The sequence below is a fragment of the Pholcus phalangioides genome, unplaced genomic scaffold (genome assembly GCF_987345545.1).
Source record: "Pholcus phalangioides strain wild (caught in Gottingen) unplaced genomic scaffold, Ppha-v1.0 ptg000007l_1, whole genome shotgun sequence".
In the NCBI taxonomy this organism is placed as follows: Eukaryota; Metazoa; Arthropoda; class Arachnida; order Araneae; family Pholcidae; genus Pholcus; species Pholcus phalangioides.
The window spans coordinates 41,970,656-41,996,741 of record NW_028301600.1 but is presented as its reverse complement, the minus strand read 5'-3'; the positions used below and the strand labels follow the sequence as shown (position 1 = coordinate 41,996,741).

The 26,086-nt window shown below is 34.7% G+C and overlaps 1 protein-coding gene across 2 annotated transcripts in view; it reads left to right on the top strand.

The window, feature by feature from the left end:
- cnk (connector enhancer of ksr) overlaps nucleotides 1-26,086 on the top strand; it is a 77,958-nt gene that overhangs the window by 16,589 nt on the left and 35,283 nt on the right. Inside the window, exons 5-10 of one of the 2 annotated variants that reach the window (XM_089233246.1) lie at nucleotides 2,822-2,938; nucleotides 7,238-7,297; nucleotides 8,210-8,278; nucleotides 8,693-8,797; nucleotides 12,020-12,153; nucleotides 19,911-20,317. In XM_089233246.1, the coding sequence (XP_089089372.1) occupies nucleotides 2,822-2,938; nucleotides 7,238-7,297; nucleotides 8,210-8,278; nucleotides 8,693-8,797; nucleotides 12,020-12,153; nucleotides 19,911-20,317 (892 nt within the window). Of the gene's footprint in view, nucleotides 1-2,821; nucleotides 2,939-7,237; nucleotides 7,298-8,209; nucleotides 8,279-8,692; nucleotides 8,798-12,019; nucleotides 12,154-19,910; nucleotides 20,591-26,086 lie in introns of both variants that reach the window. The other variant, XM_089233245.1, reaches the window with a different exon arrangement.

Sequence of the window (26,086 nt, the reverse complement as noted above, 5' to 3'; positions counted from 1 at the left end):
GGGAATGCAATAAAGAGATGTTGCAAAGCTCCTTTGAGCATCCTGGAACGCCGTACTGCAGACATGCAGACATAAATCACATTATGATGATCATCGAACACATTGTCGGATTAGAAACATTAACTCCTCAGACTAAATGAGTGAAATCATTATTAGAAGACAACGACTATCCAGACCGAGCCTTATGCACAGTAGGATTAATCACACATTTTAGCGGTTAGCACAACATTGTATGATGTTAGTAAATTATCGTGAAGAGCCTCAAAGCTGCTCCTAGTACAGCTGGATGAACAAAGAATAAATGCAATGATGTGATGTCTAGCTGGACTATTTACAGTGGAGGTGAACAGGTTTATTCTCTGACTAATCGGCGCACGGCAGGCACTCGGCATAGGAAGAAATTCATACGCCATTCAGATGATTTGCATACGGACATATGTCGTTGAGGGTTGAGTTATATGTTCAACATTATTACATTTTGGGGCAATAGTCTCATCAAGATGGAGGAAGCTGATCAGGCTCTCCCCATATTGTTTACATGGCTATTTAATTATGAGATCATGGAACTATTAAGACAAACGGAAGCCCACGGTAAGAACCTCTGCCCATGAGATAAGGTATTTAATAGTACTACATATTTTCACTATATATATATATATATATATATATATATCACCATAATAAAATATGACATGCATAAATAAGAAATAACAAAGCAATTCTCGTGACTTGACCGGATCCTCTCCTGGGGGAACCACTTGGTGTTAATGGAACATGTGAGCCCCTAGGGCGATATGTTACAATAGATGTAACTGAAGGTTGAGGGTGGCATCAGCTCAAACACAGAATGGGTGGGTGACCGATGGTCTGTCAGTGTCTGCTCAGCAAGTATCACGATGCAGGGGTGATTTGAGGCTGTGGGCGAGATCATGGAGTCCAGGAATGATGGGCATCTGGTAAAATGCTAGCGATGATAGTGGAGTGACCGGAGGTTGAGGGCGGCGTCAATGCAGAACGGGTGGGTGGCAGACGTGGGTCCATCATGGACCATTCAACAACCCTGGACATTTCATGGTGACCCTTTGAACTACGAGCTCATCTATTCAGCTCAAATTGAAGATTGCAATCACTACCTTTTTCAAGAAATTCACTGCCAACTTTGGATGAACATCTTAACAGCAGATGCTGTGTGAAGAATATGATATTTCACTTGAACAAGGCTATCATAGTCATAGCTAAATTTTATCTACAAATCCACTTGAATAATTAATGTAAGGATCAAACTCTGTGAACAGAAAAAGATTAAATAAGCTAATTTTCGGTTAATAACTGGCTCCTGAAGGAGCTACATTCGCCCCGATTGCATCTTACAAGCTAAAAGATACAAAAGTTAGAAAAAGAAGGATGCTCAGAAGTTGTCGAATTTAGGGAGAAAAGAAAGAGACTGTGCTGTTGGATAGAAAGGAGTATATATATCTGTATAGAAGAGTACACTGGCCTACATGCCAAAGTTGGAGCATGAGTCATGCCGAGGAAGAGAGAGTAAAACAACACCATAAGATACACCATATTTATTTCATTTTGTGAATAAAAAATCACTCATCTTAATTTAAATTAATGTAACATTTTGTGTCTGTCATATTCATAGATGATTTCTTTGTCTTGCATTTTTTTTTAGTTATTTGTTATTTTTTTATAATTATAATTAGCTTATTATAATTATTTATCTTTTTGTGTTTGAAAATTAACTCATCAATAATTTTGTCCAGTATGGATCGACAACGATCCCTTGGATTGATTTTCTTTGTTTGGTACAATGTACGTTTTGTTAATGTGATGAGTAAAATTGAAATTGAATTGAATTAGACAAAAAGGAAGTAAATAAATTAACTTCAAACACTGTTTGTTACCAAAACATAAACAAAAGATGGATCCACTCATTGGCAGTTGACCAGACAAGGTAGAGGGATAACAAACATGTTCAATCCAGAAATGTGCTCTACGAAATTTTGGGTTCTTTATTGTAAAAATAAGAGACTTTTTAAGAAGGCTGGATATTTCATCAGTGCAGATAAAAGGGTTAAGGGGAAAAAAAAACTTTTTATCTATTCATTTATCGAATTTGTGAACCAAATCAGAGTGAACTTAGATTGATTAAATCTATAAGAGGGTAAAATAAGAAAATTTCAAACCTATTCAGCAGGATTCCAGCTAGGTTCCTAATTCAAGTGCCCAACACATCAATCATGACCCCAAATCTGTCCCCCACAAGGGACATGAGCTTTTTAATGGTCAAGTGCCAGCATAATGTATACCAGCAGCTGCTACAAACATCTTAGTTGATTCAACAAACATCTCCAAAGCAGAATTTGTGCATTGTGTTGCAACAAGGCTGTAGTTGACTGAAAATCTTCTGCAGTAAAATTTCCCATAATAGTAGAGAAAACACGAATTGTTTTTTTTTACTTATTTCCTTTAAATTCTTCCTACAATTGTTCTTCAGCTGAAGAACAATTTCAACAAGTTCTTTCACTGATTCTACAATGTACATTGCAGTTTCTTGTACATTCTGCTTAAGGGCCAAAAAACACCTCCATCTAGATGTTTTTTATGTAGATAAGATACAAACAATACCTTACAGACCATTGTTTAATGTTTTTGTGCAAATGTATTTGCATTTTTCTACTCCAATTTATAATGTTCTACAATTCACTTTGATTATATTTCAAAGTATTGAAAATCAGTTAAATTTTTTTGTTGATTAAAAAACAAAATGTCCATGTTCAAATTGATATTGCATGCTGCTTCTTAATTTTTCTAGTGTCTCAGTCTAGCTGAAATTTGTGATTGCCTAGTCCAAGAATTCAATGATTCTTTGATTATTCAACCAGCATCATTAGACATCACCACAATAAAAAAGAAGCCAGATGAAGAATTGGTAAATATGAATGATTTAATTTTCATTCTAGTTTGGTTGGCATTATGATGGAAACCTAATTTACAGAGTGTCACAGAAAATGACAGTTGAATTCCATATACAGTTGGATCCACTTATAACAAAGAAGGAAAAAACAGCTAAAATATTTTCATTATATGAGAAGTTTGCTATATCCGTACTGACTTGATAAGCATAGGTAAGTGATGTGAAATTAACGAGAAATGGAAAACCTTTGTTGTATGTAAAAATTTGTAATGTCCATGTTTGTTATAAGTAAGTCTGACTGTATTATAACAAGTTGAAGGTATTTTTAAAATAGCAAAAGTTTACCAAAAACTACCTAAAAATATTTTTTACTTCACCATTTTTTCTAGGAAATAGTGGAAAAGAATCCTAAAATTAGAATTTTTTTTTTTTTCTGCTAAGGGGTTTCTGGGGTATTTTAAAAGCATATACAGGGTGATTCAAATTATTTATCCACAGAAACTATCTTTGCAACTGTTGACTTTAGAAGTATAGTTTCAGTACAAAAATTTTCAAATGACATGCAGTTTCTTAAAATGTCAATTTTTTGAAGGGTCATATAGATAAATACAAAATAAAGAATAATTATTTTATACAGTTCCTTTGTGCTAAAAGAATTAGTGAAATGTAGAATCTGCTCTGAAAAGTTATTTGCAAAAAACTTCCATAGTTTTAAGTACGGTATTTTTTGAAATATTTAAGAGGAAAAAATTATTAAGTTTTGGTGACTTATCATTGTGTTTGCCAGTTTATATTGCCGCAAAAATCTCCATTTTCAGCAACTGTGAATGAATAGAATGATTTCAACTATTGGTTTATTTTACTTAGATTATTTTATCATGCATTTAAAAGATAAAGGCTTTTGTTTACTCTGTCAGACATCTCTCACCCTTCTTGGAAAAAATTAAAATATGTAATTATTCAATTTTTTCAAGACAGTGAAATGAAAAAAAAAGAAACATAATGGGTTATATGAATCGTTTCCAAAGATAGCAAACGGAGGAAGTCTCGGTGGTTCCAACTTCACACCACTGATCACATGAGAAATGCAAATGAAAAGGTGGTTTCATTTTGAAACAACTTGACAGGGAAGGTTTTATTTGAAGTTATTGAAGTTTGAAATTATTTCATTTTTTTAGCCACAATGAAAATTATATTTTTTAGAATTTTTAAACTTCAAATTTAATTTGTGAATTTTTTTTTCAATTTGTGAACCACACACACAATCATTAGTGATAAATGCTGAAAACATCCAAGTGAAATATCTCCATAAATATTGCATTTAAAAATTGAATTTTTTGCAAATGGCTTTCAAGAGCAGGTTCTACATTTCACTAAATAGAAGGTTTAGCACAAACAGATGGTATAAAAAGTAAAATTCTTTATGTTTTTATGCATATGACCCCTTAAAAAATTATGACATTTTAAGAAACTACATGTCATTCGGAAAGTTCTTGTAATTGGAAGTACTCTCTTCTAAAATGACACTTCTATAGAAGATTTGCACACAGGTGCTCAGCTTCATTCTAGTCACTATATTTGACTTGAACAGATGTATATATTTCTTTCTGCTGAGCAACCAACAGTTAAGATTTGGTAATCAATCCAAGTCGGATCCTCAGTCATCGTGATATTCCGTATCCTCTAAAGATGACACCCATAACGTGTCGAAATGCATAAGATGTTTTGATTTTTTCCTTGTATTTGCCTTTTCATTGGATATTTTTCTGAGTATCGTTAGGCAAAGTCTACCTACTCTTCCATATCACGTGCCTCACATCTAAATTTAGTTTGCGTGATCGAACCAATATATCACTCACTTTTGACTTGTACTGCAGATTCGAATGTCAAAGTCTCTTGTTACACAATGAATATGTGTTGGGTTGAGCTGTTTGATTACAATCAATATACTGATCAGAATTAAAAATATTAGCATTTGGTTTCAAATTAATTTCAAGACATTTATTGCGTTTAACAGCCTTCAATACCATTTTACCAAACTTATTATAAATCAATATACAATTCGATTGAAGTTTAAATTTAAAACATTTTTCTGTCAGTGTAGTTACTGACAACAAATTATTTCTAAGATCGGGCCCATACATTTTCAGTTGTTAATGGTTGATCAAAATATTTAGCTTTTACGATACCAATGCCTTTTGAATCAATTACAAAATCCTTACCTGCTAATCAATTGCAAAATCCTTACCTTCTTTCCTGACGAAACTAATGTCCTGAAACCATCTAATGTCTTTGCCATATGACTTGGAACTCCACTATCCAAGATCCATACTTCATCAGCCTGTTGATCCATTATTGAGATTGTCCATCTTGCTCCTCATAGTTCTTGTTGGATGTACAGTTTTCATATTTATTATCAGTTCAAAATTTCTGGAACTTTTTCTGGTCATACCAAAGCTTCCATAGATAACAATCCTTGGCAACAAGATTTGGTTTCCTGCACACATAGCAAAGTCTCACTGATTTCCAGACCTTCCTTGCACTGAAAGCTTCACCATTATTTCAATTGTTAGATGAATGTTGACTGATACATTTTTCTTCCTCTCATACAATTTCAAGAATCTCATTCATGGATTTTTCTCTGAGTTTTGAGTATCTCCCATATGCAAACAAATCAACCCCCTCAGTCCGCGCACTATGTAGAATACTAGCTCTCTTTGGGATATCGGAAGACCTAGTGATAAGCATTTTGTTGAAAATCCTCTGGCAATATACATCTCCAAATTTTTTAGTTCATTACCCGTGTCTATTTTCTAGTCTTCTGCCATTCGGATGAATGTATCTTTAATTTTGTCCCACAAAGACTTTGCATTTGTCTCTTCTGCAAATCTGCGAATTGCAATGCCTGCTCATGAGAAAGTCAATATTATATACGACACTGCATCTGCATTATTCTACTCCCATTCAGCGAGGGCCTTATCTTGCAAACCTTCAGTTCTAGGTTGACTAATCACTCAACTGAGTCTCTTCAAGCGTAGCATGGATTGCATCTTCAGCGACAATATGTAGCAATTGATTCTGGAACAGGCATCAAGTCACCAAACAACTCTGACAACACAAAAACAATGTTTTCCATTGCGCAAGTTTTTCTTCCTGCAACCATGTTTCCACTGAGATTTTACGTAACCCCATTTTCAGAGATTTTTCGTAACCACACTCTGTTACCAGAATCCATAGTCACAAAAATATTTAATGAAAGAAGTTAAGTAGCACACAGAGCAACATCCATCTAACTCGCAACCAATGAAACATTTGCATATATATAATCGCTCTTGCGAGTAAGTTGCATGTCCCAACGCAATAACAAAAGCAACTAATGATTGTAGACTTGGCTGATTTAAAGAAATGTTTTTAGTGCTCAATACCTACAAAGCAGAGCAAAGAAATTAAATTGCACTGTAAAACACGATATTGTAATACAGAAGTGACATCACATTTCCTCAATCTCTGAACATGAAAAAATAAAAAAATAAATTGTGCAAAGCACATTATCAGTATTTTGTAATAGGATTGCAATGAGTAGGTTAGAATGATGAGTAAATGTTTAATTTTTACTATTTTTATCAAATTCCTGGACAGAACATGTTAGATACAGTGAAAACTATTATTTTATTACAATTGGCGTGTTTATTCTGTGTTTAATACAAATTAATAAGTCTTCTGCATATATCATGTAATCCTTATTGAACCTCACTTTTCCTGGCATGCTGGGAATGGATCAGACTAGAGCACCAAAAAAGCTGGTGCCTCCGATTTTCAGGGCATGCCACCGATGTGGAGGGATAAGGTAATTTATAGCGATACAGGTCACTACTAATGTTATTTCTCAATATTAAATGAAGATCTAACTTTTTTCCTTACATTCAAACTGAAAGGTTAGCAGTATTTTTAATAAAAACATTATATTAATGAGCTGGAGCATTCATTTTGTGATATTTTGTTCATACTCTAAATGTGTGTGTGCGGCTGTGGACTAGAGAAGCAACTTTATCCCTGAAATTACAGAAATTTGCAGGGGTTCCAGATCATGGAAAACTTTTTGGTAGAATGCATTGTTTCATAAAATATTTTCTTAATGGAAACTTGAATAATCAACTTTCTGATGGAAAGATGTCCATGATATTCAGGATCATGTTAACAATAATAATGTGTACAATGCTGCAATCAGCAACACAACTATCTTTCATTCAGATTTAAATTGTTTTCTTTACATGTTGAAAGTATATAATTCTCATTAGTATGATTTCTTGATAGGGCATTCACATCCAATCCACATATTCTGGCATACATATTGTTGGGGGAATCAAATCACAGGTAATAATATCAAATGTCACAATATTAAAAAGATACAGTAAAACCTCTCTTTTGCGGACACCGGTGGGACAAAAAAATTTGTCTGTTAAAAAGGGGTGCCCGTTAATCAGGGTTTGAAATACATACTTTTATTATACAGGGAATAATTATAATTTATAATTAATCTGTGAAAGAGGGGTGACTGACTGCATCTGAGGGGTGTCTGTTAAGAGGGGTTTACTGTATATTGCAGTTTATGATTTTGTAGTTTCTAATATGTTTTCAGGTAAATACACCAGAAGAGGTTTCATTAAGTAGTTCATTTTTCAGTGATAATTCAGTTTTACTTTTGAGGTGCATGTAGTATATATAGTGTTCACTTTTATTATTGTCCAATAGCTAATTCTAGAACCATTAATGTTAGAGGAAACTTTTAATTTAAAAAAAAAAATTCAAATATTATCCTAGAAGCCATTTAAGTACAAAAAAAGATTATTTATGAAAAAGTTATAAAATTCAAATTTTTTATGCTATCCATCACTGGATGCTACATTTCATTTACATATTGTTGATCCCAAGTATGAAGTAGTAATTTATTTTGGATATTACATAATTTCATTTTAGTTAAAGTTCTCATTTAAACTTATAAACAATATTGTGTTCTAAAGATCTTGCTTTTAAAAAAATCAAAAATCTAACTTAGAATGATTTGGTGCTTAGATGTTGTATGCTATGTTTGAAATAACATTGATTTATAAGCAATAAAAAGAAATCAAACACGCATTCATACATGCAACTGATATTCATCAATTTAATAATCTGAATTCGAATGGGAGAAGTCTTTGTGCTTTCTACTTAAAGTTTTATTTATTTTTTACTTTCTTTTCTGCTAATATCCATTTATTTTTTTACTTCATTTTGAATATTTTGTAGAGTCCTGCTATGCGATGCACAAAAGTTGAAGAAGGTGATGAAATTGTTCAAGTAAATTATCAAACTGTTGTGAGTATGCATTCCATCAATTTGATGTTCCTTTTGAATATTAGTGCATATATTGTGCATTGATTACAATAAAAAAAAATTTTTGATTGCTAGTTTATGTATGGGAAATACAGAAAGTTTGTTGTGAATAGCAATAATTTTATAATGTGACCGATAGATGGTAGTACTAGAAGCTTGATCTCCTTGATCTTCTTATATAAAAAATTTGTGCAAGTGTAGACTTATGTGGCAGCAGTCAAAGTGTGACTGCGAAGTCATGTATGTGTGCAAATGTTCTGTATTTGTGTGTTTAATAACTTTCGTAACCAAGTGATTTAGAGTATATTTCAGTTTGTTTAATCATGCATATCTAAGGAATTTTTTTATTTTTAAATTTCTTTCCTCCTTTGAAATTATTTTATTTTCCTCAATTAGATTGGCTGGCAACTGAAGAAGCTTGTCTATGCTATGAGGGAACATCCATCTGAAGTGCATTTAACATTAAAAAAAAGACCTAGACATACAAATATTCTTGGTCAAGTAAGTATATAATTGATTGCAGGGAAGTTTTCAATAACTTGAATTTTTGAAACCAGAAATCTCAAGATTTAAGGTTTTTGATGCATACAGCTATAGAAAAAGTACTAGGTACAATAAAACAAGTAGCTTATAAAACAAAAAAACTTAACTTACAAGTTTCTCAATTTCAATGAGAATTTGCTATTAAACAAAGTGATGAAGTTTATGTTGGTAATTGTTCTCATAGAATTATTTAGACTTTTGCATTTCATTCATACAGTTGTTCAATTGTGATGTCATGTTGAAAAATATGTTTCGAAATTAACTTTTTTAAAATTTAAAAAAATCTAATATGTTGATGCTATGAAATTACTGGTAAAGTCTTATCCCACTTTCCATAGCCGAAATATAATGGTCAGTGTATATCAATACAGTCGACGCTCGTTATATAATGACTGGTACAACAGGCCCCAAATATTTCCTCATTTTTGTCATGTTATTTTTCATCAAAAATAATTAATGGGTGGTAGATATGATTGAATCTATTAGAATGATGAATTCAACTTTGGCCCCCTGTTTTTTGTTGTTTTTTCCAAAGAAATTAAAAAAATCTGTTGCTGAATGGGTTTGACCTTAACATTTGATGCTTGGAGAAGAAAGAGTATGAAGCATAGATGGTTTAAAGATAAGGAAATCCTGATGGTCAACTAGCACCATCAATGGAAACTTTGCTTACCATTTTGTATTATTTTCTGAATGATAACTCACTTCCACTTCCCATGTGATTGATTGAGTTTATCTTGTTCTAAATTTTATTGCACGATTTTACTTGATTTCTTCATGAGAGAATATAGATGCAAGTGAACTTATTTTACTGGATGTAGTAAAAAATAAATGTATGTTTTGGTCATAACATAGTATTTTCATAAGGAAAATGTACATACTACATTGCATTATACATTTAAATTGTTTTTCTTTTACACATTTTTATTGCAATTTTGTAACAGAATGAAATAATTTTTTTTAAATTTCATCAATACAATATACAATTTTCCGAAGAAGCTAAACTTAATGATTTTTAAAACATTCGATATAACAACCTTCCAATATAACGTCTGTTTTTCGTGGAACAAAAGAGATTGTTATAACAAGCGTTGGCTATTTGTTATTTTGCATTAAATTGTTGTGAAAAATCCTGAGAGTTTTTGTGATGTAAGCAATTTTTTTTTTTGTTGGTAAATTCTCTAGTTTTTGTTCCTAAACCAATAACATTCTCTCAAAGGGTCGTGAAAGGAAGAAATCAGGATTCACTTGCTCAAAAGCTATTAAAAAAATACTGGTAGTATTAATTGAAATAAATACTTCACTGATTTAAACTTCAAAAGCATTCTCTGATTTTGATTTTTTTTCCTTGTGTTATTCTATATACCTCTAGTAATTCACATCATCTAACTCTTGTGTCTTAAATTGCCAAGATCCATGGGAGAATTCTTATAATTTTTGTTGCATTTGCCACATTATTTATATGCAGTAGAAGGTATTTTAATCTGGTTCTAACACATTTGAATAGATCCTTTTTTTTCTCCATTTCACAACCTCAGGATCAGAAAAAAGCAGCTAGTAGCCTGATGAGATATGAAAACTTTATTTCTCATTACAAGATAGTTCATTATGCTTCCACCCTTTTCGAAAATAAATTTAGTGCAATCCAATTCCAGAGAACTTGAAAAAAATGTAGTCTTACAATTCCTCTTTCCCTCCTCATCTCATAAATCTCAATAAACACTCCTTCCTTCACCGCAACCTTAAACACTCTACTTATGATGTTAGATTCCTCTGTTATCAAACCAATTTTTTTCCCAGTTCTTTCCTATACCTCCAAAATTTGGGACCCCTACACTGCTAGCAATACCGAGAAGCTGGAATCAATACGAAATAAATCCACCCGCTTTTCTCGATTAACCATGCTTTTTAAAATTCGCCATGGACATTTAAATTTTGATATCTACGGTAATATCCCCAAGCCAACATATATATCTAGCAGACTTGACTATCCACATAAGATAAACTCTTATCTCTGCTTTAAATTTGCCTTCTTTCTGCATACCAAAGTTAACTGGAACTTACTTCCCCTCCACTGTCTTTGAGTCACCCACAGTGGAGGGGAGATTTTATATTTATTTCATTTATATTTTCAAAAAATGTGAAACATTTTTTCCTGTTACCATCAACCAGATTCTCATGTATAGACCTCTGCCAACATTATTGTATAAATAAATAAATAAATAACACATTGTTTATTTTCAGCAGGGTACTGATCGGCCAGTGACAACACTTCAATCACATGAGTTTAAGAATTATCACATGGTTATGTTTAAAGCTTGATTCTTAATGCTATGCATGGGCGGAGATACGGGGGCATTGCCCCCCCCCCCCCGCGTCAACGGTGGAGTCGACTGATCTAATGTATATATGAATTGACATCATCGTCGTGCCCCCCCAGACTTCCAAGTCAATCTCCGCCTATGATGCTATGATTACTAATTTGTTCTTACATATGAGTAAATGGTTAATATGTGTGAAAATGAGAAAGTGGTTTTTCCCTCAGTACTCCGAAACGAGGATTTTTCATAATCTTTCTAGTAAATTTATTAGAAGTTAAATGATATGTGGTTGATCTTAAGCATCTGTACTAGACCTCGGTTCCAATACACAAGGACTTCTAAACCAATAGGGTTGTTTTAACTTTTGAAATACTTTTTTAATATTTGAAACAGAATTCAAAATTGTTATTTCCTTTTTTTTATCCGTCTTTGTGTGTAAGAATCTAATACAGATTGTCAATGCCTTAGCAACTTTAAAAACTGATTCAAATATCACTGTGTTATTACTTCGCAAATTTTGGTAAGTAGAGAACCAAAGCAGCTAATGTGTCTATTCAATGACAATTGAGCTGAAATTAAAAAAATATATATAGAGAGAAATTAGTTTATACAGTGATTATCTTATAGAGATAATTTGTATGATTATGGATTTCTAATAAACACAAATAATCTGGAATCAGATGCTAGACACAGCCTTTTTCAAGAAAGGCTGGGGATATAACAAAGGTTATCAACACGTACCAACAATGTCGAATGGGATCTGACATCAGGCAGGGAAAGTGAACGGAATAATTGTAATCTCAAGTTCCTATAATTTGATTACATTATATTTTTTCAAAAACTTAATTATTTTTTTCAGGTTATCATTTTGAGGCCATATCGCATTCCATCTAAAAAAACTGCATTTGGAAAAATACATAAATGGTCAGAAGGAAATGCTTCACATCATATCCAAGAAGTATATTCTGTATCAAATGACAGTGAGAATTCCAGGTGAATTTTTTCAAATATTTTTTGATATAATAGAGGGTACCATAGCCCAGAGGTCAATAAGATATTTGTGTGCAGTACTAAAGGATGTTCAGAGGGGTTATGCATTTGATACTAAATTCAGTGCTTGTTAGGATCCTTCCAGACTCAGAGGTACAGTGGAAACAAGATACAAATACAAGACCACAACAATCAAAATGCCCAACGAGGTGGCTGAGAAAAAGATGCCCATAACAAATATCATGTCATATATTTTTAAAATAAAGCAACCCAATTAAAAATGCAATTGTAAAAACTAAAAATTATATATACATGATAAAATAATATGCAATACCCGTGAAAAATATTTATGGTTGTCTTATCTAAGTTTCTTGATTTACCCCAATATGTTTATCATATTTTTTTTCAAATGTGTCAATAGTGTTAGAATTTACGACCTGTGAGGGTAAGCTATACCATTCATTAAAACCCTATTAGAGAAAAATTCCCTGCGACACACCATAACCTAGAATTGTCCCTTACCAATCGATACTGTAACTGTAAGACCAGTCGTAGCCCAGGCTCTGTCCCATGAGGGATGTAAGCCCTTTACCCCAAGGTGTTGGACCACGTTGGAGAGAGCTGAGTGTGCCAAGCTGGAAGGCCTGGATTCCAAGCCCCCTGGTCAGGCACCCCATCGATACTGGTGTCCCCTTGTCAAAACAGTCCATTGATGCCGTGTTTATTAATAATTCATGGTTCATCCTATTCATCCCATCAAAAATTTTGAACACTTCAATCATATTCTCAGACACCTGCGTTCTTCCAATGTAAACATCTTCAAAAAATAAAATCTCTCTTCATAACTCAAACCCCATGTGCCAACAAGGACACGTGTAGCTCTTCTCTATATCTCTTCAACTAAGTCTATGTACCTCTGTAGGTATAATCTCCAAAACCTTACAGCATACTCCAGTCCAGGATGAAATAAGCCTCAGAAAAGCGAAAGAATGACGTTAGGAGAATGCAAAGAGACCTTTTTGAAAATGAAACCGAGCATTCTATTCACTTTTTTTGATCACTGCTGAACAATGTTCGGAAAACCTAAGCCCCTGATAAAGAATTCCCAAATTAATGACCATAGTTTCATCCGGGATAATGACACCATTCAACTTGTAAGAGAAATGTGGGTTGTTTGAACCAAAATGAGTGACCATGCACTTAATGCTAAACGTCATGCTCCATTCATTTTCCCATGCTCCAATCCTGTTTAAGTTGGTCTGGAGAAACTCCCTATCACTTGGATTCCAGACTACCCCCATTAGCTTCATATCATCTGCAAATTTGCTAACAATCCCATCGCGATATCCTGGTCAAGTTCACTGATAAAAAGTGAAAAATGGGATGCTCTGGACAGACTCCTTGGGTCCCTAAGACCTGCAGAGTGTGTTTTGCTTTTGTGCTATTACCTCTATTTTGTATATTATTCGTATTCATGTATTTGTGTATGTCATTTTGCAGTTTAAAAAAAAAGTATTGATCCAAGGACACTTCCTTGAGGAACTTTTGACGCCTATCCAATCAGAGAATTCCATATTCGCCATAACCCTTTGTGACCTATCGCTTAACCACAATTCTATCCAACTCAGCAAGTTGCCACCAATCCCGATCTTGTATAAACGATTCAAGAGAGAATTTACCATAAACAATATTTACATTTTTGACATTAGCCACGTGATCATAGATGCAAAGGAGGTTAGTTACACATGACTTTCACTTCCTGAACCCATGCTGATTATCCCACAATACATTATATATATATTCATGTCTATTCACTTCATCAATTGCCTTTTGATAATATTTTCCAAATTTTTCAAGAGGGAGCTCATCAAACTCATAGGACGATAATTGCACACAGCTTTTCTACTATCTTTTTTAAATATTATAACCACATTAGCAAGCTTTCAATCCCTTGGTACGATATCCTCAGCAACAATACTTCTTTAAATCTGCGCAACTGTCCCAGACAATTCAATAGCACATTCCGTGAGGATCTCAGGATAGATATCATCTGGTGCGTTGCTTGCACATACATTTTTTAGAAGATTTAGCACCTCCACATTTTCCACTTGAATATTGTTGAGGATTTTGTTACCCCATGCAACATCCATACATTGAATATCGTTTTCTCTATTAAAAACTGACGTGAAAAGGTCATTGAAAGCTCTACACATGCCTACTGCTCTCTACCCTAATGTACTTGAAAAATTATTTTGGGTCAGATCCAATGTTATTTGTCAACCTAGATTCAACTTCTTTTTTACTATCCCTTATCGCTTTCTTCAATGCCCTTCTTTTATCAGTAAACAATGGCAGGCCACCTCATCCACTTTTATATTCTGAATGTTCTTTTCTCTTCAAGATAAAGATTACACATGCTATCCGTGAACGAAAGGAGGTGTGATATACAAGCACGTTTTTTATGAATTAATGAATGACGTCATACATGACGTCATTCATTAATTCATGCAAAACAGAGGACTGCTTCATACTAAATTCTTCCCATTCACTTACCATCCAAGTAATTCCAACCATCTTTGAAAATTCTCCACTAACCTTGTAACCTCCCTCTGGAGTTACATGCCCGGTTTGAAATATCTGGTTAAAGCAGTCAACAAGCAAGAAACGAAAAAACGTTTTTTTAACATTGATTTTATTACATTAGTTGATTTTTTGACATTATATTAACAAGTTAATTTTCAATTTTTTCGTTGAGAACAATTTTACATTTAACTTATCAATTCAAAAATTAGTCTTAGTAGATTAAGTGGATCTCACCATTGGAGGTCCATGTTCTGCTGAACATTTCCTTTCCAGTCGTAGACCCTTGCAAAGATGCAGATCCATCCACATCAGTAGAACCAATTGAAGAATAGAGTCCCAGAGTTCAAGGCAAGTCACTAGCAGCCAATTTCAGGTGAAGGTCTCCCAGAGATCACTGATAAAAGTCCTCGAAAATTAGCCATATCAACGTCGTAGAATGGAGGATAACTGGACATCTAAGTCAGCATAAATCAACATTTTCACCGATAATCCATTCAGGGTTTCGTTACCCAGAGTAGGCAGCCAGTCACGAGACTGGAACTGTAAAACTTGTAAAGAGCTATTAGACTTTCCTTATAAAAATACTTTCATTATAAAATCATTTTCACAGTACCAGCCAGGAACTAGGGAACAAATTATTCAAGTTACGACATGACCTTTTCTTTAACGACCTCAGCCAATCAGTTTAAGCTACCCAAGTAGCAAAGCATAAACAAGACGTAGGTGAAGTAATAATTGCAAGAAAAAGAGAGCAATTGTGACAGCGTACGGCCGGTATTTAAAGGCAAAACTCCCAACCGCACGTGTCTAAACAAGCCAATCGGCTTCAAAAGTTAATTTCATTTACAAGATCATGATCGGTCTTGATTGCTGCCACACGACCACCGCTGCCGATTGCCGACAAAAAACAACAAAAGGTAAACATTTTGTTTTTAAGTGATGACGACTTCAGACTTTTATCCCCGGGGCCCATGGATACGTTACAACCTTTCTCTCATAACATCAAAGTTGGTTCTCTGAAAACAAAGAACCATTGTTTTGTTATCAACCTTACCCAAAGAAAAGTTGGAGAAAACTAATGACATGATGATCAATGGAAGAAAACTTGTCCCCCACCAAAACATGTTCGATAAGATCCTCCGAACTCATCATCAACAGCAGCAACCATTTTCAACTCACTGCTGGCTGAAGGTCTTCTACCACTCGTTAGATCTTTATTCTACTCACTCGTTCAAACAGAGCAGCAGCGCTGCTGAAAATCATAGTCGTCATCATCATTAACTATTTTCAATCCACTGCTGAATGAAGGTCTCCTCTAAATTTTTCCTTGTTATTCTGTCTGATGCTTCAGCCATCCAATTGACTCCAGCTACTTTTCTGATCTCATCGATCCATCTTGTGATCGGATGTGGTCATGCAAGAATGTGGGTTCAAACCCCACCATCGCCACAGTGATGGTTGGCTAAAGTTTGTTTTTTGTGCGCCTTAACTTTGAGGCGTTGATGTGAGCAGATCTCCCTGTTAAAAAGTCTCCCTGCAGAGAGCAACAGGCCTACAACATTACAGTTATTCACTCATCACACTACACTCACTATGAGTTGAGAAAAACTCATAGTTTAAAAAATTGATTGTAGATGGCAGCACTACACATAACAAGCATTACACATAAACAAACATCACGGAAGGTTCACTATACATATACACACATTCCAACATGTACAAATTCGTTAGAAGTTCCACAGAGGAATATGGACAAGGTGCATGTCTGGTTTAGTAGTAGAGGCTAAGGTGATCCGAAAAGTTCGATCACTATTTCTTTTAAACTTCTTTGAGGGTACTTACATAAAAGCTTTTCAAGAACAATTAGTAAATGACACAAAATCTAAATGCTAACACTGCGCAAGATTCCCAGCAGTAGGAATCATTTTCCGGGGTAATATTGTTGCCTTTTCTGTTGCACTCCCATGTCAGGAAAATTTCTGACTGGACAAATTGGGTATCAAACTGTGGATACCTCTAAACATCCTTTGGTACTTCAGGCGAGTATCTTATCGACCTGGACTGCTGCGCCCGCTACCATAAGAAGTCACCCTACTAAGCCATTAGCGCACCAACCTATTAGCAAGATACATGAAAGGGAGAATATTTTTTATGTTATTTTCCAGAATTGGCCATAAACTGTAATTAAATTACTAATTAGCCTTCATGTGTAAAAAAAATGACCATGGGGCAGAAAAAATGATCAAATGCTCTCAGATAGTTTAGCCCCTTAATGATCATGGACAAAATATCTTGCCCTAATGCGAATAGAAGAAATTCATTCCAGTTCTCCCTGTTTTTTTTAACCTCTATCCTCATCATTATAGAGCTTCATTGAAACCCTATGAACAGAATTTGTGTTTCCCTTCCTTCTATACTTCTGTTTACTGATCCTCCACATAATGTATCTTTTTACTGCTGTATATATGAGAAAGAGAACACATAGGGGAGGGTGAGAAAAAGAAATCTATTGCACTCTTTTTTTCCACTTCTATTTCTAACATGCGGACAAGGAAACCAGTTTTCCAAATTTGTTGCTAAAGTCTGTATGTGAAGGGGTTAGTCAAATGCTATTAGATAAATATACAGTGAAACCTCTATATAATGATAATTCTACGGGCCAAGAAAAAATATTGTAATGGGATTATTATCATTATATCAATAGGCAACATCGTCATCACATGCCACCAAATTTATGCTGCTGTTTGCATGTTTTTTAAATCTACATTTAAAAGTATTAGTACCATCAGAAAACATATTTTTAAAGTATTGTAAACATATTTTAAAGTATTGTAAACATATTTTAAAGTATTTATTTGTGGCAAAAAATTGTAATTAATTAATGGAATTCATTCAGATGCATTGTTCCTGAAAAGATGTTTACTGTATTGCACTTTTGTGTCTTACAGAGAAAATGACAATACCTATGGCTTTATTAACATTTTCGGTGATCATGTGGTGCAAAACACTGATATTATTGGATGTTCTTCGAAAAATGAAAATAAGTGGCAAAGTTAAAATTAAATTCAAGACCATTTTGAGAGATATTAAAAAATATCATTGTAGTGGTTTAAAAATCTCTTTAAAAAAATATCATTATAGAGGGATTTATCATAGTAGAGAATATCATTGTATCAAGAGGTGTTTAACATTAGACTAGGTGCAATATTTGACAGGTGCAAGTCCCACGGCACTGTTTCTTGCAGCGACATAATATACATTTCAGTAAGGATTGAGGTGCAGGATCCTTACTGGCTTGAATTGGTGCTAGCCCTTGATCTGTGTGCATCTGACCCCAGTCTGTAGGTTGTCTTTTGAACCCCAAGCACGTCTAGACTATGTGGTATGTTCAAAAGGAATGGCATCTGTGGGGCAGGATCTTGTGTTGGTGGCAGTCATGCGAGACTTAATTTGCTGGTCATTGCAGCAGCCTTGATGAAATGTGGGTAATGGAGGTGATCCAAATTTTGTGTGTTCATGTCAACCCCCCACTCAAAGTGATGAGATATATCTCCTCAGCAGAGGAGTGTTGTTGTAAGAACACTGAAACATTCTTTTAGCTGAGAATTTTGTTAGTATTGTGCAGTATTTGATTTTGCCTTGGCGAAAAATGTGGTGTCGCATCCACTGACGGCATGCAGGTAAAGCCCCACAATACCTAGTGGGCAGCTTGATGAATCATATTTCAAGGAGGAACCGCAATACACAGTAAACCAGCAGACTCACCCCTTCAACTCTTGTGTAGGTGCACATTGTTCACATTAGGAACCAAACCAATGAAAAGCATCAACAGGTCAGTATCTTCCCCAATGATGATGAATTGTTTATAGGCAGAGGCCTTGAAAAGTGCAGTCTTCACAATGTCAACATCTGCATCTTCCACAGCCTGCTTTATGTCAATGCTGTTTTGCTGAAATGTGTTGCAAAGCATTGCGATAAGAAGTTGTTTGTTCCCTTCATTAGTAAGAAATTTCTCCTGTTTTGCTGGGATGAGTATTGCTTCATCTAATAAGATGATGTCTGCACAACAGTGCACAGTGGATCGACACATACGTTCTGCAATTTCAGTATTTCTTTAGGCTAGTCTAGAATGTGTAGTAATGTATCTTTACTTTATATAACCATTTTGGCAATAAATTTTTTACATTTAATAAAATTCTGTCTTTCTGTGCAAAGCTGTATTGTTTATGCTTTTCAAATTATTGAATTTTTACTTGTTTTTATTACTTTGTGATCTTTTTATTGGTGGCAATAATGGAAGAACAATTGTTGTAAATAAACTCAGTCACTGTTGAAAAGCTATGGTGATTCAAGTGTATTGGTGATATGTGTGTATATAAAATTCATAAACATCAATAAGATTTTTTCTGAATTTTTAAATTGTATACTGCTGTCAACTTCAAACAAAAAAAAAAAAAAAAAAAAAAACTGTTGGCATAAGCTCAAAAAAAATCATTAACATTTCCAAAAATGTCTGCATGTTGTTGTATATCTTGCATTTTCGAATAAATTTCCAAAACTTTTCGGATATCAATCAAAAACTATATTCATGCTATGTTGTTTTTCAATTATGTGCTGCATAAGCTTATTTTGTCCATGAAAACCTCAATAATGCATATATGCTATTGCTACGTAAGCTAGTTTCAACTCCTTGCTTATAACATGCATGTCGGTTATTACATGCACTTCTTGAATCACCTAGGGTCTATGTTATAACTGAACTTGACTTTATTTATATCTAACACAGTGTCAGAGCAGGAGAAATAAGTGATGCTTGTGGTTTCCCTTTCAAGCACACTCACAAGTACTGAGCAAAATTACGACTTCCCCATTTCAAAAAAAAAATTACCTAGATTTCACTAAAAAGTAGTAAAAATCTAATTTTAGCATTTATTCATCAAACTTGGCAAATTTTGCATTTATATTGTAAATTTTGCATTCATTGTGGCTATTTCATAAATACAAAATTTATGTATCCCTAATAATCACCAGTAAAAGAGAAGTAAGATTGCTTACTTACAAACTCACCATAGAATTTGTAAGCTTGAGAAGTGGCAACCGCTTCATTAGTTTTTTTGTAGTTGAGTTGAATAATTTATATGGATAGTGCTGATTGACTTTTAATATTTTATTTTCAGAGAAAATGATGAGGATGATGATGATGATGATGATTCTGCTTTCCTTCCTGATAGTTCTATAACTAATTGCCCAACACATTCAATTTCTGATAGATTTCAGCTGAAAATTGTTCCAAGCTTATCTCATGCTAAAGTACAGAGAAGAGCCACAGTAAGTGGTGCATCACCCACAGTCACAAAAGCACCAGTCAGCATTGAAGACCTTGTAAATGGTGTACCATCTGTGAAAAGAAAAGAAAATATAATACGTAGTATTTCACATGATCCATCAAATATTGCAGATTACTCAAGAGATTTAGTCATCTGCAAAGGATTGGAAGTTCTCAAATCTAATGATTCTGAAGAAGACCTAAGATCAAAAATGAAATTAGTGGGAAGCAAGAAAAAAACAAGTAACTCTGTAATAAGTAAGCAAAAATCAATGTCTAAGAATTCTAATGCTTGTGAAGTGACTGCTGGTCAAAGCCCTCTTAATAAACCATTCAGACAGATACAAACATCTACTATTCTGTCAGCTCATGAAGAAGAACATGCTATGTTGGAAAATAAAAGTTTGCAGGAAATGAAACGTGAAAATTTTCTTCAGCCATGTCGATTCCATTGTTTGAAAAAAGATGATCTTCAGGAAAATTCTGCACATGAGCAGAGTAATGATTTATGCATGTCATTGTCTGCTTCAGGTACATTATTCTTGAGAAAAAAATTTTCTTTGCAATTAAACTATTTTGTTTTATTTCAGAAATAAATAAACCTATTATTCTTATTACATAATCTAGAACAGTGTTTCCCAACCTTTTTGATCTTGAACCCTTGTTGTCAAAGTGAATGCACCGCAGATCCTCTGTAGTGAAGTTAAATTTCTAGCAACACACCTTACCTCCACAAAATCTGCAATGTATTGGTTTTATAATTTGCATACCATAAAAAAATTGTAGTAACCTGTTATGATTCCTCAGCATTAAATGTGTCATTCATGTTATGGTAGTAAATGGAAATGATCCTGCAAACCCTAACAAAGTGCTCACAGCTCCCCACCAGCGGTCTGCAGACAACAGGGTTGAAAAACACTGATAAGAATACAGTGATACCTTGGCTAAAGATGATTCATTATGTTCGTTAGCCAAAACATGATTTACCATAGGTTTTTATGGAAAATCTGATTCATTCCAACTTCTGCCCAAAATTTAAAGATAAGTTTTTAAAACACAAAGGAATGCTATAAAAAAGACAAAAGCTGTTTGAAGGCTAAAATTAACAGCTTCAAAATTGGATAAATGAGAATCTACAGGCACATGAGAGATGCTGATCTTTTTTTTTTACTTTCCAGTATGTACACAACCAAACACCAGCTTTAGTTTCTTAAATCTCGTGTTGACAAAACCTAATCGAGTTTGCAGGTGCCCCCATACATATGTGATTTGTTCAGCTCATTTCTGTGTCTGATACATGCAGATGGAAAATATCCTAGAATGTCCAGACTGTTCTGCTTGACGCTAAGAGTCTTGCACTGAAACAACACATGCTCTGAAAACATAGGCTCCCTTTTATTCAATGCATTTTCTACTACCTTAATCTTTCATTTTGCATGAAATGGTTCAAAGAATTTCAGAAAGAAGTGCAGGTACATCTGGAAAAATATTCTGAGTCGGACATGAATTAATCAGGCTCTAGTGACAGTGATTCTGATAAAGATTGATGCAAAAATTCAGCTCTTGACAACTAGTTAGCACGTGGATTCATATCAATGAAAATGTTTGCTCATTGAATCCATATTCATTAACAGAAGCAAAAAATCCAGAAGAAATCTTTGTTAGCCAAAAAACTCATAAGCCGATATGTTCTTTAGTCAAGGTATATCAGTAATATAAAATGATTATTTTACATGATTAATATTTTATAGCTTTTCCTGAAATTTTAAGTATGGCCTATAGTTTTTTTTTAATGTTTTAGAGTAGCCTGTAGCTCTGTTTAAAAACAACCACACATAGTCAGTAGTTGCTTTGATAAGTTTCCTGCTCATCTCTCCCCAATTTTCCTTGTGATTTCCCAGCAAATTGTCTAGCTGCAGGGACGCCGGAAGTCAGAAATGATTGGTGTTGCTCAAAGTATATGTGAGTCATTTCTCTGTACAGGTCATAATTTGCTTATATTTTTGTCAGACTATACGTCCCTTGTTTGAAGTAGAGTGTGCTGTTTTTTTCGAATCTATTTGATTTTAGCGATGACCCGTTCTTCAACCTACTTTTGTAGTAGTGGTAAGATTTTTACACTGCAGCAAAATGTAACAAATCTATGTAGAAGGTGGGTATAGGGGTCCTGTGTCTGCCCCAAGATCAGTGCCATCGTAATGCATGGGCCCACCTCTGGACACCTTAAGAGAATGCAGGCTTCACAAAAATGAGAACCAGTTAAAATTTTCGAGAATTCGCCCGGTGAGATCTCAGAAAAATCGCTTGGCCCGGGGGCCCATCGTGCTCTAAAGACGACCCTGCCCAAGACAATCAAAAATTAAAATTATTATCTTGAATAAATTAAAATATTGAAAGAAAATACCTTTATGTGCTATATTTTTTAATTTCTGTTAATTTAAAATGTTTTTTGAAGGTAATGAATTCAAAATGTCTCTGGGACAGATGCCCTGTGCCCCCTCATAATATTTACATAAAACTGTCAAATTCAATTATAAACTGATAAAGTGGTGGAAAATGGGTTTAATTATCAATCAAATGATGGTTTTGATTATCAATTTTTTAAAACCATGCTAATGTGTATTCTGAAATCGAATAGTTATATTGTATGTATTTTAGTTTTTAATCAATGATTGGATTGGATTTTTTGTTGATGATTTAGTTGAAGTTCTCTGATAATTTAAATTGACAACCATCACCACATAGTAATATTGCTGGTCATTTGAGTATAATGTTTCAGAATATTGGGGAAGTTTACATTGAAAACAGAAAGTACAAATACATAATGCAAGGGTTCTCGAACTGTGTGCCGCGGCACCCTGCAAAGGTTTTCCGAAGAGACTGTTAAACTGCTCTGGGGAGCTGCGGATAAGCGTTGATTAGGAAAAGAGGTGCCGCGGGTGGAAAAAGTTTGAAAACCCCTGACATAATATCTAAGTGTATAAGAGGCCCCACACATCCTCCAACGCTGCCTGCGCTAAGATCTTTGATGGGCCCCCAGGCCAAGTGATTTTTCTGACGCCCTGTTAGGCAAATTATCAAAAGTTTCAACCAGATCTAATTTTTGTGAGGCTCCTCTTCTCTTGGACCCCCGATGGCCGGGGGCCCGGTGCGTCTCAATAGTTTTGGACACCAAAAATATTTGCTCAATTTTATATATTTGGGAAGGAATCGGCATCCATTATTTCAAAATATACAAGAATGCTCTGAAATATCCATACAAAAAATGTTAAATACACAATTCAATAAATTAACACAAAAACTAGCAAAAATTCAGCACTGAAGGTAATTTTAAACTAATGAGAGAAAATAAAATCCTGAAACTGATAAAAATTTTGGACTTGATGAATCAAAAATAATTGAAAGAAATAATTCCTGCACCAATAAAAATTCAAAATTTACGGGGAAAAATTTCAGAATTGTTGAAAGAAATAATTCCAGAATTGATGAAACTTCAGAATTAATGCAAGAAGTAATTTCAGAATTTATGAAAGCCTCCAATAGTTTACCGTGAGTGTCCACAAAGCACAGTGCCCAGTGCGACCGCTCCTGTCGCACATTCCTAACAGCACACAGCTCTCACGGTGCAGGCGGGTCTGGTGTCCTGGGCGCCAAACTACAGGGGGTGCAAATTTATGAGGGGGCGCCAAAATGCGTGCTTATTCTGGGTGACCAAGCATCTAGTTTCAGCCCTGGAGACTAAGGTGAAAAGATGCTTGGCTAGTCAGTGAATATCTGTTGTGTAAATTTTGTTGGCTGGACAATGCCCTCACGTTTCGCAGGCTGGGATTTTTGGTGTGCCCCAAACAGAGGCAGATTTAAGTACCAGGCGTGCACTCTGGACCCCGTAAAACCCAAACGTAACACCTTTTTCTAATTTAAGTGGTCCAGTATTTACTTTTGCGTCTGGGGCCTCAACAGACTTTAATCTATCTGCATCTGCCCCCTAAGCAAAACCCTCCTGTAGTGAATTTAAAGCTTAAAACCCCCAAAAACTATGGTAATTGTCCCAGGCCCCGGGGATGTTCCTGTGTCAGCCCCAAATGCTGGTCAGGGTCAAATGCTGAACTTGACCATATGGAAATCAGGCGTTGACATCTGCACAACAATTTTATCGAATTTAAGAGTTGAACTTGAAAATGATTGACAACATTTCCAGTTTAAACGAGAGTGGATGGTTTTTCTACAGTTTATTATGCAAAAGAAAGCAAAAAAAAAAAAAAAAAAGTAATTTAAAAAGCAAACTTACGTGGGGTAAAATGTAGTCCCTCAATATGTCACGCTGAAATCCTTTGAACTTTGCAAAAAACAGATCTTAAGCTTTTTTTTTTTGCTCAAATAGGAGCATTGCATTATTCCAATAGAGCAAATTTGTGATTACTACTATCTGACATAAATAGTTCAATCTTACATGAACGGCAAGGAATGATTCGATTCTCTACATGCAGCTGGTCATCCGACAGACATTTTGAGTGGGGAAAAAAAATTGCACACCATAGGAAGTCCAGCCAGGACCGCAATTAGGGGAAAGCAGACGGGTTTGTGCCCTGGGCGCTAGACCCGAGGAGGTGCAAACTTCATTCTGAAACCTCGCCTTCAACATTACAAGGAAGCGTCAAAATGTGCGCTTGCTGCGGGTGACCAAGCATCTAGTTGCGGCCTTGAGGCCAGCATAGGAATTCGTATTGCTGTACAGCAGAAACAATTTTTTCCCCTCATGTGTTAGGTATACTGTATATCTATTCAAGAAAACAGCCAGGGAATTTTAGCCGCAAACTAATTGTACGCTATCAGCAGCTCTCTTTTCGCTGAGTAAAAAAAGACAGACAGCTTCAATATTGTTAATTGAACTCATGTGTTGAATGAATCTGCAAAACGATTTTTTCCTCTCCCTATAGAATATTTGGTTCCAAGGAAAAAAAAGAAGCTTATTCCCCTTTGAAGTTAAGCAGCTTGGGGAGTAGCAGATGTTTTTCCAGTCTCCCCCCCAAGGAACGTGGAATACCAAGTTTTCTCATGGCATTATTGTCTTCAGGACATTTTCGGTGGTGCCGACAATGACAAACCGTGAACACGAAAACAGGGTCATCTGGTTGTCAACAGAGAGCCCTATAGGATATTTTCGGGGAAAAGGTACGGAGAGTATGAAAAAACATTCCTCACCCCTGCTGTATTGTTTGGGTCTCATGAAGATGAATACTCAAAAATACAAAAAGAAAAAAAAAATACAATTAAAAATACTAGTTTCAAGGGGGAGGGGAGGGCCAGAGACATGTTCCCCCTTCCTTTGGGCCTTGCAACAAAATGAAGGATTTTCAGTGCAATAAGGGGAAGAGAGATCCTCCAAATTCTTATAAATTACAATTGCGGCTGGAAGCCTTTGTTCTGGAACTCTAGGAGGGTATTTCATCTTTCCCATTGTATGATTTTTAGGCTGAAAAATTAAAATAATATGTTTCATAATAGTGAGACAAACCAATTAGTTATTCGTGGAAATGCTTGAAAAATGAAAGGGTAATGAATATATTCTCACGGCCTGGCGGTTGAAAAACACTGTTTTTTAGATGATAAATTCATGGCGATAATTAAACGTTGTGTATATTTTCTTTTTATTTGAAGTCATTTATGTATTTATTTTTCACAAATTATCCCTCCCACTGCCAGAAGTCATGAAAAATTGAAAAACAAATGTCGAACCATTTCTCCTTTCTCTTTGAATCTCAATATATGCATTTCATTTCACTAGGATGTTTTTTTAATACATGTTTCTATACAAATACAATGCCACAACAGGCAAAATGCCCAACGAGGTGGCTGAGAAAAAGATACCCATAAAAATATGGATGTCATATATTTCAAAAATACAGCAACCCAATTAAAAATGCAATTAACAAAAATTATAAACAATATATACACATGACAAAATATTATACAATGTCCATAAAGAATACTTATGGTTGTCTTATTCTAAGTATGGATAGCTTCTCG